The sequence below is a fragment of the Chelmon rostratus genome, chromosome 12 (assembly GCF_017976325.1).
Source record: "Chelmon rostratus isolate fCheRos1 chromosome 12, fCheRos1.pri, whole genome shotgun sequence".
In the NCBI taxonomy this organism is placed as follows: Eukaryota; Metazoa; Chordata; class Actinopteri; order Chaetodontiformes; family Chaetodontidae; genus Chelmon; species Chelmon rostratus.
This window is the reverse complement of record NC_055669.1, coordinates 10,521,332-10,536,423: the sequence shown is the minus strand read 5'-3', so window position 1 is coordinate 10,536,423 and position 15,092 is coordinate 10,521,332. Positions and strand designations below refer to the sequence as shown.

The 15,092-nt window shown below is 39.5% G+C and overlaps 1 protein-coding gene across 2 annotated transcripts in view; it reads left to right on the top strand.

Moving 5' to 3' along the window:
• Positions 1 to 15,092, top strand: part of clstn2a (calsyntenin 2a) — a 144,928-nt gene that overhangs the window by 97,074 nt on the left and 32,762 nt on the right. For both annotated transcript variants that reach the window (XM_041949398.1, XM_041949399.1), the window contains 4 exons: positions 4,789 to 4,984; positions 7,866 to 7,977; positions 8,542 to 8,638; positions 13,707 to 13,856. In XM_041949398.1, the coding sequence (XP_041805332.1) occupies positions 4,789 to 4,984; positions 7,866 to 7,977; positions 8,542 to 8,638; positions 13,707 to 13,856 (555 nt within the window). The remainder of the gene's footprint in view (positions 1 to 4,788; positions 4,985 to 7,865; positions 7,978 to 8,541; positions 8,639 to 13,706; positions 13,857 to 15,092) is intronic.

The window sequence follows — 15,092 nt, the reverse complement described above, 5'->3', positions numbered from 1 at the left end:
AGAGACAGACAAACAGGCACAGACACACCAGATGGAGTCACAACAGTATTTGATTAAGAATAGGAATTAACGTGATTGAATTTTCTGTTTCTCTGTTGAGGGTTGCTGAGAAAGGGGGTTCACTTCAGGCTTTTAGTATAAACACAACACTTTTTGTTTTTGCTCCCATTTTTCATGGGTTGAGATCATAGATAGATCTAAGACTTTTTCTGTGCACACAAAAGGCCTATTGCTCTCAAATTTTTTGTTTTACCCACTTTTCAACTTCAATTAAAATGTATCTCATATCCAGGTTGTATGTAGACCTGGTATTAATATGTTACTTGTTCTTCTTCTTCCTTCTCACACCCTCCTTTCATTTGCATGGGTCCAAAAAAACAAAAACAGCAAACAGCAAAAAAGATGGCCGGGTCGTTTCGATAAGGACTTGGTCTTAGGTACTTGCTCTACCAAGTGGGCTACTGGGGCACTCCAAATACAGGTGCACAGAGAAACGGTTGCAATATCCTGAGACCCATTGTTGTGACATACATCCACCGCCATCACCTCATGTTGTAGCAAGATAATGCACAACCCCATGTTGCAAGGACCTGCACACAACTGCTGGAAGCCAACATGTCACCCATCAAGCATGTTTGGGGTGTTCTGAATCAGCAGGTATGGCCACGTGTTCAAATTACAGCCAATATCCAGCAACTTGCTATATCTTTTACTTACTAAAAACTACTACTTACTACACTTACTAAAAAAAAAGTCGATTTTTGTTCAATGTACATTGGAAGTCAGTCTTTATTTCCCTGTTAAAGCACATTGCAGGTCACACAATCGCAATCGCAATCATGATTAAAAGTGATACATCTAATTGTTTACTGCTGAAATCTAAAGAAGAGGGATGTTTCCCTTAGTAGGGCACTAATTGGTGTAGTGTTAGCCTGTCACTCCTGACGTAAATTCAAGGCTTCATTCCTGCTCCTGATTTGTTTCCACTGATGTCACCCGAGGGTCACATTATTGGACAGCATGACATTTTCTTTCATTTTCATGCTGATGATACACTACTGTACCTCTCCTTTAACCCAAAGGACTTAGACAGGCTGTCTATTTTACATAATTGTCTTCTTGTCATCAGGGGGTGAATTACCCAAAACCTCCAATTGAAGAATTGAAGACAGAAATTTAAATCGCAGGATCTGACCCCAGTTCGTACTCTACACTGATCCTTGCTTCCATTTCATAGAGCATGTTGGTGTAGGTGAAGTGTGTGCTGCTTACAGGTCTGCCCTGTAGTTTTAAGACCGCTTTTCATGCCTTTGTCACATCCTGTTTGTTACATGCAGAAAAAGTCGTCTTCCCGGGATATGTCATCAACATCTTACCAATTAGCTGCTGCCAGACTTCTGGTAAAATTATTAATATTACTGATAGGGCTCACACGAGCAACATTTAGCCTTGTCATAGTCACAGATCTAAAGCATAACCTTTAACAAAGTATTGGTTTGTGCATGCTGGTCCACTGAGGTTCTTTAATGGAGCAGAGCCGTCATAAATGTTATTAGTAACACCTGTGCTTTTCCTGCTGTATTAAAATGTCTTTGGTTCAGTGAGGTTAAGTGTAGGCCTGTATGAGAAAAGCTGAATCCATCAATGTTTTTCACTCTTTAGCTTACTTGTTTTTTCTCTCTCCACACACTCGACTGGCACACGTCCACCACATGTCCAAAGACAAAGACAGCAACAGCTTTTAAACTTGACACCATGACAGAGCAGCAGAACAGAAAATCTACTTCCCTGAAGTCACCGGTGTGGCAACATTTTGCCCTCCCCATTAGTTTTGTCAATGACGAATATGTTATTGATGGAAAAACTACAGTGTGTACACTATGCTGCATGTAAACAAAGACAAAAAATGCTTATGAGCTCAGTAATAACAAGACTGATTTGATATTTTAATCTTATTTTGTACATTGTACAACTGGTGTATAATCAGATGTTGATCAATAAAGTACGAAAAAAACAATATACGAGCCACAATAACCAGCAATCTACATCACTTAAGAAAATAACAGAAAAAAAAAATCTCATCAATGGAGAGAAAATTAAAAAAATCAGTCATTGTAGAAGTCTTTTCAACTGACATAATTGATTGTTATGTAATAAATTATTTCTTCATTAAGGGCTTCTATTGATTGAAACCTTGTACAAACAGCAAGTCTGTTTTGAATTCTTGTTTTGAATTTTTGAATTCTCATAGTAGCCTTGCTCTGAAGTTTACGAGTGTAAACTTCAGAGCGTCAACTTGCGTGTTCATGAGTGTCATTGTTATAAATCAGTTTGGTCTCACAATAAATCAGTTTATTTTCATTTTGCACACTTGGAACGTATTTGTTTTTAATGACATGGAAATTAGTTCATTTGAACCACATTGTGAGCAAAATGCAAAGGTTTTATGAAGCATATATTGCTCGAATAACCAATCAAACCTAGTTTTGAGATTAAGTCCTTATTTTAAACACTGTATTTGAAAAAACAGCCATGGATAATAAAAGAAGTGTAAGCATTTGTTAAATCCAACCAAGAGAAAAAAAAAAAGTTTAAAAACAAAACCCTTGCTTAAAAACAAGTACTGTTACGTAAGTAGGAATGCACAAATTAATTTTGGCTCCTTGTGATGATGTCTTAGTTAATTGTATCCATCTTGGCCATTTCCGTCATATTGGCAATTTAACATCCTGTGAAATACATGTCCCTTAGCAGCTTGATATTTTCCGTCAGTGCAGTTTATGCCACTCAAGCTTTCTGTGGAGTGCCATCTATTTTAGATGAATGTTATAATCGAACCTTTTTTCGCTGACTCTTCCATTTTATTCTCAATCTGGCATGGCAACAGGCCAACTCCCCGAAGCAAAAATCCATGATATTTACTTTGAAAGCGACCCCTTTCCCTCATGACGTATAGGCCAAAAGATTAGACTTCATTTCATCCATACACCACAGCGTGGTGAAATTATAGTGTTCCCTCTGGTGAGGCTGAGTGAAGTGGCAGGAAAGAAAGTGAATGTGCATAAAGAACACATTTGCTGACACAGTAGGGATCTGTTAGAAATCTCTGTCATTACCATTTACATATACATTGGCACATCACATCCCTTCTCACCCTCACCTCTCTCCATCCTCTTCTATTGCTCTGTCTATCTTTCCTGCACTCCACGACGTTTTCCTGTAAAATGTAATCCAGAAAAATGAATTTGCCACAATAGATGGAGCGGAAAATGGATTCGCATCCAACCCCAAACTGTTAAGTGGAAGTACATTTTACTGCTCCCCACCACTAAGTCAAGGTTTATGCAAAGGGATGCAGCAGTACGTTATAATAACTGGTATTTTCAAACCAGGTTCTTCTCTCTTTGGTCCCATCTAAGACCTTATTGCCAGTTTGTGTGTATGAATGTGTGTGTTCATGCTAGATCAAGACCGTGCTTATCGCCCTTCTCCCATACCACCCACTGTGTTTATTATTTTTCTCCACGTACAAACCACATCCCACTGCCATACTGGGGACTTTTTCATTTTGACGACTCCTCAAAAGAGCAACTATGAGGGCCAGGCATATGGAAAATTGGTTAGGGATCAAATTTTGAAGCCAACTGTGTTTGGCAGCAGCATTATTTCACCAAGAAGGGGATTTGAAAAAGTTGAATCAGGTTAAAAGGAAATCAGAGAGAGAAATGAGTCGCTGTAAGACAGTGGGATACGAAGACTAGAGGAACTGAAGTGGAAAGAAGCCAGTGGCGAGAGGGAAATTTGTCTTTGTGTTTGTCGGTGGGGTTTGAGCATGCAAGCGGAATTCCCATAGCTAGGTGGCTCTCTGTTTCCGCTGTGTCCCTCTGTGTTCCGAGAGCTATCAGCCAACACAGGGTCAGAGCTCTGCAGCTTTTTGTGCCCTGTGCAAGGAGATTTCCCAAATCCCTGAAATGAACACTTGTGCAGGGGATGAACTCCACAGATGACTCAAGACTCACAACCAGATCTACACACAGAAACACACACCCGTTTAGGCAGACACAGTACACTCAGTGTGTATGGTACAACACTCTGTGAGCACAACAAATTTCATCTTTTGGTGAGCTGGCAGACTTTGACACATATCAGAAATTATGTTTCTCTTAACTGCACCCCAGGAGCTCTGTACTGTGTTTTTTTGTGAGCAGCTCATGCTGACAAAGTTCGATGTGTCCAGAAAAGAGACTCAGACTGAAATTTGAAGTGATAGCCGTGCTGTAAAGAAAATGTCACAGTGTGTATTGTTAGTTTTTACTTCATTACCCACACTTTGATTCATCCTCAACTATCTGTGCCATTTGGTAGCTGCTGCTGGGTTTCAGAATGAGGGGGGGAAGGAAGAAACAAACAGCAAAATAATACTTTACCAGCAGTGTCTTCAAAGAAAAATGGGTGAATGAAAAAATCCAGCTATTGGAAATGTTTTCCCATGATTTGTTTGTAAGTGTTGGCCTGAAAAAAAGTACAACTGATACACAGACTACTGTCCTCAAAATTGCCAAAACAATGTGTTCAAAAGTCCTGGCTGTGTTAATTCACACATTTTTTGTGTGGCTTCATTTTTTGCACAGAAGCACAATAAATGAGTTTTATAAAATGCTAGCATGGTTCCCCGCTAAAGATAGCACATACTGTGGAGAACACTGCAATAGCTTTGTCTACTTGTTCACTTTGTCAGTGTATCTGTAAAAGTAAGTCATTTACAGCTCTGCTTCCTTGTCTTTTTAGGGGAGATTTGTGCCTTTAAGATCTATGGTCAGGATGCTCCCTTCGAGGCCGTGGTGTTAAATCGCACATCAGGAGAAGGTGTCCTTAGGGCCAGTGGCCCTGTGGACTGTGAGAGCCAGAAAGAGTACACCTTCATAATCCAGGCCTATGACTGTGGAGCTGGGCCCAGCGGGGCCGACTGGAAGAAATCCCACAAGTGAGTCAACAAATGTCTGTCCATGTGTTGTGGGTGTATTTAGTTTAGCTGTCAATAAGACAGAGCTAGTCAAACATGTTTTGTGTGTGTGTGTGTGTTGGGGTGTGTGTGTGTGTGTGTGTGTGTGTCTGTGTGCATGTGTATGTGTATGTGTGTTTTCTTCCCAAACAAAGGCTTTTGGTTTCCACATCTTGTTGGCCTAATTTGAAAATATATAAAATTATGATTGTTTAACAGCCATCGCTGATGCCACATTTTTCTATGTTTTTCAATATTGCTTTTTTTTAAAGACGTAACTTCATTATTTGTCATACTTTGTGTTAGTTCATCCATTTTATTTATCTATTTGTGTCCCAACATGAGAGCAACACTGTCCTGTCCTTGGTGTTTCCTCATTTGTTTTGCACGTGGTACAGAATGTACAAAAACAGATTTCATTCCACATGTACTGGAGAGATATTTAGTTTCCCTACCTGTGCTTTGTTTCCATTTTAAGAGGTTTGCAATGATTGCTGTTTCTGTTAAAAAAAAACATTGAAGATCTTGCCAGAAGGAAGTCAGACTGACAAGAAAATCACACGTCTGAAGTCAAAGAAAAAATGACCATGTATTCGTGGGATTACAAAATTGCAGGAATGTCAGTGTAACACAATTTAATACACTTGCTCTGCAACAAATTTTTCCTTTCTGAAGCTTCAAATGATCAATTTGTATTAAGTGTTTTTGTGTGTTGGAGAACATGTATTCTCTAAAGCTTTACACATTTCGTGACTTCAGCAACACTTCACCCACTGACTAGCTTACATGTTTGTATCTCTGAAACTGTCTGTATGCTGCCTAAAAGCTCAGTAATGAAAATGGTGATTGCCAGACCCTGTATTAAAGCTGTCACATACTGCCAATTATTATTTATCTGAGAATGACTCATTTGTTTAGCTGTCAAAGTAATTCAGATTTAAAGTGGGTGGATGACATGACATAGAAACAAATGTTAACATGAAAAGTACTTAAATCAAAGTAGCAAAGGCAGCTGCACAAAAGAGTCATATTAAGTTCTCAAAAAGTCTCAAGATTCCTGACAACCAATGAAAAACAGAGGAAAACTTTAGTAGCAAAGAGGAGCAATGGTCATGAGTCGCCAACACAAACAAGGACAGCAGGATATTTGCTCAGCGTTACTAAAAAAATACAGCCTTAGAAATGACCAGAGTCGAATTAACACCTATCTGACAGTGTTAATTAAAACTTAACATTATAATTACAGAACAGCACACTGCTGTGCCAGACTGTGTTTTACTGATTTTCTTGGCCATGTTTTGGTGTAAAGAAAAGGAGTCAAAAGTCATTTGTCCACCTGTGGTTTGAAGACCCTGCGAGATAGAAGACTGGGATGGAGTGTGCATTGGAAGCTGTGTTTTCTGAGTGCTTTTTTGTTTGTCTGTGATTTAGGATCCCCATTACTTAGTTCCACTGTAGCACTTGAGCCACTTTTCTTGGTGTCTGTAGATAGAGAAAAAACCAGGGAGACATCCTGCAGCTAAAAAGATTAGAACCGTATCTCTCTCTCTGTTATATATACAATACAATTAGCCCTCCCTTTAAATTAATTTATAAGTAAAAAACTGGAAACACACTAATTTATATTTTACACTCACATCTTAAAGAAAAATACATTGAGGCAATAATTAGATCTTGCCTTTGCTGTTTCTGTCTTCTTTCTTTTTTTATTGTCTCTTATCCCCAATATCTCTCAGTGCTGCAGCAGTGACAGCTGAGACTTGCAGTTCTGATCTCAGGATATGTCCCCCTAATGGCCCATCAATATTATGTGTGTCCGTATGTGTGTGTGGCAGCTATGTGAATGGGATTGACAGGCAGGCAGACTGGCATGGACAGCAGCAAATCAAACCCTCTGGTCCTTCAGTCGGAGACAAGGAGCTGCTAAAATAAGCTGCTGCGGGCTTGGTACTGAAGAGAGGAAGAGAGAGAGATTTATCAGCTCAGGGATCTGTGATGAATTTCACCAGTGGATGATGAATGATGCACTGTGTGTGTGCGTGTGTGAATGTGTGTGTGTGTGTGTGTGTGTGTGTATACGTGTGCGCGCACATCTGCATGTGTGTATGTGTGTGACATTATCACTGCATGACATTCTAAATAGGCCTCATTAAGCTAATGTCATTAATTAGCCAGATGTGCTTCTTCAGATACACCGTGAGTTGTTGTCAGAGAAGGTCACCGGTGAATAAAACTTCATGATACATCTGAATTATAGCTTCATTTATGTACTTTAGTGCACAAATGTTATCAGAGTGTCTAGTTAATATCTTCAGCAGTCCCTTTCAGCAGTTTGTGTGTTTATGTGTATCAGACTAAGAGGGAAGGGTATCGAAAGAAAGCGCCTGTGTCTGTGCAAAAGCCTGTTAAATAAACTTCAATGGGCAACAGGCCAACTCTGTGAAGCAAAAACTACCAATTACTATCTTATTAGTAATTGGCACCCATTTCACAAAGATACACTGTACCAATAAACAAAACCTCACCTGTGTGTGTGGTACCTTTTAATCAACTCTTCTCGATACTGTCTTCAGGACTAACGCTATAAATAAATTTGAAAGCATAGGAACTGTTTTCCTCTCGCTCTCCTCTGCCTTTAATAAACCACTTGTCTTAAGATAAACAATGAAATACTTTAGGTCTTAATTAATTTCAATCATCTCTAATGACTTCAAGAGATTTTTTCCTTCCCTCCTTTCTCCCTTCCTCCATCCATCTCTTCTCCCCCCATGTCCTTTCTCTTCCCTTTCTCCATCAATCATTTCCACTCCACTTTCTTTGAATCTTTCTCTCCCTGTTTTTCCTGCTTCCCTCCTCCATTCAGGGCCGTGGTTCACATCCAGGTGGATGACGTCAATGAGTTCTGCCCTGTGTTTCGGGAGTCACAGTACAAGGCACTGGTAACAGAGGGCAAGATCTACGACAGCATTTTACAGGTATTTTGATATTCTATTTGAAAGCTAGTATTATTTAGTTAGCCCTGTTGGATTTTATATCATTGTTTCGTTGAATTAACCTGACAGATAAGTATGTAAGTTATGATGGTTTAACAATGTCACAAAAAATTGTCTACAGCAGGGCCTCTCAAAGTCCGGACCTCAGTCCGCATCTCATTCCAGACCCGGCCCATCACTCAGCCCGTGGGCCACATCCATCCTGCAGCATTAATGAATTCAGAAAATGCACTCATCTAACATTACTCACCAGTGGAAAAGGCCCAGTCCAACCTGAGAGTGATTGTAGAGTAGTTTGTCAATAATAATGATGCCATTGGCCAGGCACATGCCCGTTTAAGTGACAAACTGCACAACTTATGGATGTTTTTAGAGACGGTAGCAAATGTTTTACAGTCTTGCTACAATTTTAAGGCCTGTGCTACAAAACTTTCTCTGTAGCAGCAGTGCTGTGTGCAAAAAAGTTACCACACAGCTCTGTGTGGTCTGCAGTCTTTGTAGTGTTGTTGTTAAAGAACTGAGAGGAAACTGGCTGTAATGTTGCAGGTGGAAGCCTGGGACCAAGACTGCTCTCCACAGTACAGCCAGATCTGCAACTATGAAATCGTCACTGCAGGGACGCCATTTGCCATTGACCGCAATGGTAAGTGTGTGTGCATTTATGTGTGTGTTAGAATCTGCCTCAGCTGAATGAGAGACTGGACCGCAGTTCTAATTGCTGATGAGATGAGGAGTGATGTATATGTCTGAGAGAGAATGAGAAAGTAGGGAAGCACAGCGAAGGGCAATTTGCATGCCTGGAGGTTTTGTGAAATTAATTAAATTATTTATTATTAGTGTGGCCAATTAGTGAGAAAATTTTACAGTAGGTCATGAGCCCTAAGAACATGTCATTTTTTTACATACACAGAGAGCCACAGCATTAAAGCCACTGACAACTGAAGTGAATAACATTGATCATCTCATTAAAATACCCAGTTCTGCTGGGAAACCTTGGGTCCTGCTATTCCTTTGGATGCCACCCTGAAAGGCAACACCCACTCAAACGTTGTTACAGACCAAGCGAACCCCCCATTGGCAATGGCAATACACCCTGCCACACTGCAAAAAATGTTCAGGAGAGGCTCAAGGACCTAAAGTTATTTTTTTTCCAACAGCAACTAACCAGTTTATCAGAAAACAAAATAAAATCACAACAGCCACTAAATGGACCTTGGAGTGAGACTGCTCTCTCAACTTCAGTAAAATAGGGTGAATGCTGTAATACCTGCAGAGACACTGCCTTCTGCCTGTATTTTCTTATTTTGCTTTGGTCAGGGCGTTTCTCTTCGTCAATATTGGGCGGTGGCTGTGTCGCCCGCAGCCAATAAGGACGGGACTCTATAAAAACATAGTGATCAGGTGCCAGGTTGTCATCCAAGAAGAAGCTGTGAAAATTGCGGCGCCAGGGAGGAGGGACCAACTTTGAATGTTGTGTTTACAAACTGCAACCAACAAACAAACCCATTCTGCCTTTAATCATTTCAGTTAAAGCTCATTTGAACCTTGCTCGAGACTTAAATTTCGAATACATGAATAGCAGTGCTGTTCCTGCCTAACTTGAACACAAGCAGCATGGTAAATGTCGTGATGAAAGCTAAATGCCATTCTTCAGCTAAATTTGCATATGTTCTTTCTATGATCTCAACCAGCTGAACCTCGTATGAACACGAACAAGTCTCTACTAAAGATAGACATGAGAGAGCCAGCTCAGACCGGCTGAACCTAGAGATGAATCGTGGCGCAGACAGTGAACAGAAACAAGTGATGTGGAAAATAATAACCCAGGGATGATTTGAAGCAGTTAAGTCACATTCGCTTGTGTCTAAGTGGTGGACGATTAAAGATGTTGTTAATGCACAAACTGCTTTAAACCTTTATTTTTTATCTGCATGTACAGCAGGCACTGCACCAGTCATCTTTATGTGATGTTTATTAAACAGATTACTGCAAATACACTTATAGAAAAATGAAAAAGAGATTTGATTCCTCTTTTTATTGCAGTTGTTGCGGTCTGTGAGCTTTCATCAGTGCATCCCTCACACGTTACTTGAAAAAGATCCACATTACTCTGACAGCCTCCTCTTTCTATTTTTTTAGATTCTCTTTTGTTCCACTGTGGATGTGCACAGGTCCTAGTATTTCATTCCAAATTGAGAGCTATTCTGAGCATATCTGCCTATATAAAATTTCAGCTTTGGGATTTGCGCTGGCTCCTCCCTGAGCTTCACATCCACACTGTCCTGATCTGAGTGCAGCGTAATCCAAACTGAAGGGGGACTGCAGGGTCTGGTGTGTGTATATGTTTGTTGACTTCTGCCAGTGAATCAGACATAAGCACACACTGTTTTCCGTACTGTATCTTTCTCTTTCTCAGGGTCATATTTATTATTTTGACTCATTGCTTTTTTAGTTTAACCTCTTGCGCTTTTACTTACTGGATTTAACAGTAGTCTGGCTTATTTGATTTGATCTCCTCCCAGGCGCAATAATATTGTTTGGGAGAAAGTCGAAGACACAGCCCATTGTTTAGACCTATTTTATAAACAAGGTAATTTTGTGCACTGAGGGAAGATAAAATATAGAAGTAAATGGGCCATGCTGCAGTTTGTAAGTAAATTGAGTATCTTAAAACTGTCAGTGAATTAAGAATACATAAATTCATAAACAAGACCTTTGTTTCTACTGAGAAGAAAAATACATGGCACCTAATCTTCTCTGTAGTACTAATAGGACCATTTAAATGACTGGCGTGTGAGATTTAATCTACTGGCAGAAATGGATATACATAATATTCCCATGTATGTTTTCATTGGTGTATAATCACCTGAAAATAAGAATTGTGTTTTCATCACCTTAGAATGAGCCCTTTATATCAACATGGAGTTTGTTTTGTGAACACTGTAGGTTCTCTACGTGCCGGGAAAGGGAGGCGTGATGAGAGGGGTATAGGAACCACAAGATCCTACATACTGGACCTTTAAAAAAAAACCCGTAAAACAGGCTTCAGATTTCAGATGTGGTTGTTTGGACAGTTGCTACAGTCAAATTGAGTTTTGGTATAACACCTCTTTGCTGTGATATGATTACATATTGTAATAATTCAGAAGCTGAAAGACCCTCATCCAACATAATTCAAAATTCAAAGCCATATACAAATGTCTTTCTTTTCTGCGAGAAGGGTTGATTGTACTGGTAAAATTAGATCGTTATGATTATTCTCTTGGATTACTGACATTGGTGGAATTGCTGCCTGTGTAGACTTACCTGCAATTCAGGATGCCAGGTGGGAGATTCATTCTCACAGATACTCTGAATATTTGCCACAAGGAGGGTAGCATGAGCAGCTCATATTTCCGGAACATCATTTAATGAAGATAGACAGATAGAGGGTGTGGGTTGGGTTAGTATCCTCAGTACCTTGTACAGAACTTCATGGGTAAAATGTCCTGTTAAATTGAACTATCACCTTCCCTGTTGTTGAAAAAAGTGTCAGATCGTTGATTTCCAGAACCTTAACTGTTACTGTTCAAACCAGCTGCAGATCAAACAGTCACTGTAGGGGACTTCTGTTGGAACTGTCTGACTCTGGCCTCTTCACCTTTCTTCCTATGACATTTCAAGCTCAGCTCTTTTCTTCTCTGTACTGCTGTGCTCTGAACTGATTTCTCCCGTGCTCACTGCACCTCCTCTCCTCTGGTTCCCCCTCTTTTCTTCTCCGCTCCTCTCTCCTCTGCTCTCAGACAGCAATCAGAGTGACAGCCTTTCATACAGCCAAGCCTCCGGATGCAAACAACAAAAAATAGCTTCAGTTGTCCTCATAGGTTCGGAGACAGACTGTGACGGCATTGACTGATGCAAAATGACAAAAAGAATAATATGACATTGTTTTGAAGTCTGTTGTTTTATCTTGAGGAACATCTGTATTTAAGTCTCACATATAAATAGTGTGTCATCAACTGGAAAGATTTTATGTCTTTTTTTTTTTTTTTGAGATGCACAACAACCTCACTGCTGCATTGTTAAAGTTTAGCTCAGTCAGTAGCTGTTGCCTTGTTGCACCACTCTTCCTGGGGTGTAATCTCTAGTGACTCAATGTATCTCTTTCCTGTGGATGTGGTTTTACCATTTTATCAACTGCTTATATATATTAACTATAATCACACTGCAAATATTCCAGAACTGTAAAGACTTCAAACCCACACATCTCTGGCCAGACATCAGACTTGTAACACAACATGAAACACTGTCTGAAATTATCTTTCATGCAATCTTCCATCGACTTTTACCACCATGGAATAAACAGTAAACAAGTGCATTTCACAAGTTCATATATAGCACCAAATCACAACCGAAGATGTCTGTGGACACTTTCCATATAGAGCAGGTACAGGCCAAACTCTTTATCTACAGAGACTCAACAATTCCCTCATGAGCAAGCACTTGGCAACAAAAACAGTTAATACTAAAATATGCTTGAATGAGGTTGTATCTAATGTGTAGAATTTATAAAATGCCCAGTGGTCAGTGACATGCACTGCAGTCTGTCTTCCATTGTGTTTTTTGACAAATATCCAACCATAAGCTTGGTGGGTACAGTTGAGTAAACCAACTCCACCCGGGTCTGCTCTCATGAAGCAAGATTAGTGGGTTACTGCCCCACTGTTAGGGAGCACATCATTAAAGTAGCAAATAAAGTTTTGCACAGTGTTAAAATAGTGTTTTGGTGAGACAAACAACCATTAATCATTGTTTTCTTCAAGCCGAGTTTATTTATGCATTTATGATTTTTTGTAGTTTTTGGCTTCGGCACAGAAATAGCATTGACATTATAATGCTTTATATTGATCATATTGACTCTGTCAATTATTACAATTACTTTCTTTAACATACAGTATCACTGTGTCATACTAGAAATAGAAAGGACAGAAGCCATTACAGAACAGAGAGAAATTTAATAAAATAAATACTCTAAAAATTCAATTTAAATATTTTATTTGTCCTGCTAGAGGCAGACGTGATTATGATTATTATAGTCACAAACAATTCATGCACACAAATAAGAACAATCTAAAAGTTGTGGAAATACAAGGCTAAATGGAAGCGGCCTATCCGGAGCTGTCTAACAATATTCAACACCATGAAAGCACATTATGTCAAAAAGGCACTTTAACAATGTAAAAGTTGATACATCACAGTAAACAACTGCAAGATCCCGCGCTATTAAACATCTGTCAAAGCTATCGAGCTGCAGGCTGCACTCTTCAAAAGTAGTAAACTCAGTATATAACCTTGTCTAGTGGCTGTACCCAAAGCACGTTTCTAAAAATCCACATGCCTGTAGCATCTCCTCTATCTCACGTTGTTCTTACACTGTTACCCTGGTGACAAGTGAGGATAATCCATCATTGCAATTTTACATTGACTGTTTACAAAGGGCCTTAGATATTTAAATGAAATGCAAGGTTACTGGACCTTCAGTTTTCAGTAAAAGGCTTCAATAAGTAAGAGTTAATAAGAGTTCGAGGAGCTGTTTCTTAAATGTCAGTCTCAATTATTGCTCAGCAGGAAGTGTTTCTTCCTTCATTATTGTCAAATAAGCACAACAGTTTATGTTTCTTTATCAATGAATAATTTGAATTGTATTCCCTCTCTGTTTTTGCTTCCTGTAGGTAACATCAGAAACACGGAGCGGCTTAGCTATGACAAACAGCAAAGCTACAAGATTATGGTGACGGCCTTTGACTGTGGTCAGAAGAGAGCAAAGGAGGATGTTGCGGTGCATATTGATGTCAAGCCTGTCTGCAAACCTGGATGGCAAGGTTAGAGATAAACAGCAAAAGACATACTTTCAAAATGCCTTCATTTACCTTCCCATAATTTACAGAAGTTAACTTATTGCTATGCTGATATAAAGTGCACTGACATATTGTTTAATATAAATAAAATAAAATATAAATATAAAACAATACCATCCAAATTGAAGCAGGCGGCTCAGTGCAGTTTTTGAGCATATCCTTTCCCTCAAGGGAATTCTATCTCATTTTGGAACGATCGTCTCTTGAGGAAATCAGAAGACCTGACAAAATCCTCCAGAGGGAAAGTTGACTGGAGTGTGTTCTTTTTTTTTCTCTCCTTTAACATGCTAGCAGCTTGGCACTTGAGCCAGCCCGTCTCCCCTGCTGCTTCACCTGTCAGCACTGACAGCATCTCAGGAGTCATGCTCACACAGGAATGAAGGGGGAAGACAGTGGAAAGATAAGAGGGGAGAGAGGAAAGGGAGGAAGAAAGAGATAAAGAAAGAGACCGAATGAACAGGCAACTCAAGGGAGGAAAGAGAGAAACAAAGTTAGAGGGAAGGAAAGAGGTGATAGTTATTCTTATTGTCTTAAAAACAAATCACAGATCTGGTTGGGAATAAATAACTTAACCAGGATATAGTACATTACTGTGTATGGTGTAGTTAGTAAAACCCCAATCTAAAAAAAATGTTGTTTCATTATTTGAAAGCAAGTTTTTTAAACATTAAGTCTGTGACCAGATCCCCTTAGGATACAGTTGTGTGTGATAATGCAATACATTAATGCTGGTCTGCATTAAATAGTGGGTATCGTTGGTTCAGAGTAGGTCAGGCTGTTGATTTGAACATCTAAGGTCCATGGCTGCATGCTATAGATGTCCATGATGGTTTGATGGATGTTTTTCAGCTAACCTAAATATATATAACTCAATCCTGGACACCTTGCTCCATGTCTAATGGCTTCATATAATTTGGTGCTTAAAGATAATTTTAGTTAAAATCACAGCTGAAGCCTTATGTTTCAGACAAGATCCATTAGTGCAAAGAGAGCACATACTGAAAATGATGTGAATGGCCATTGTTTAGGATTTAGGGACACTCACTGAGGGAAATGTCAGTGCATATCGCAGAGGGGTGGTGGTGCAGAGGGAGAAAGAGTCTGTGCAGTGTTGAGAAAGTCTGAAATGGCATTAAAACTTTATGTAAATGTCAACTTTGTGTGAAGTAGAGCTCTGAGGGGCCATTGATTTTAACAAAG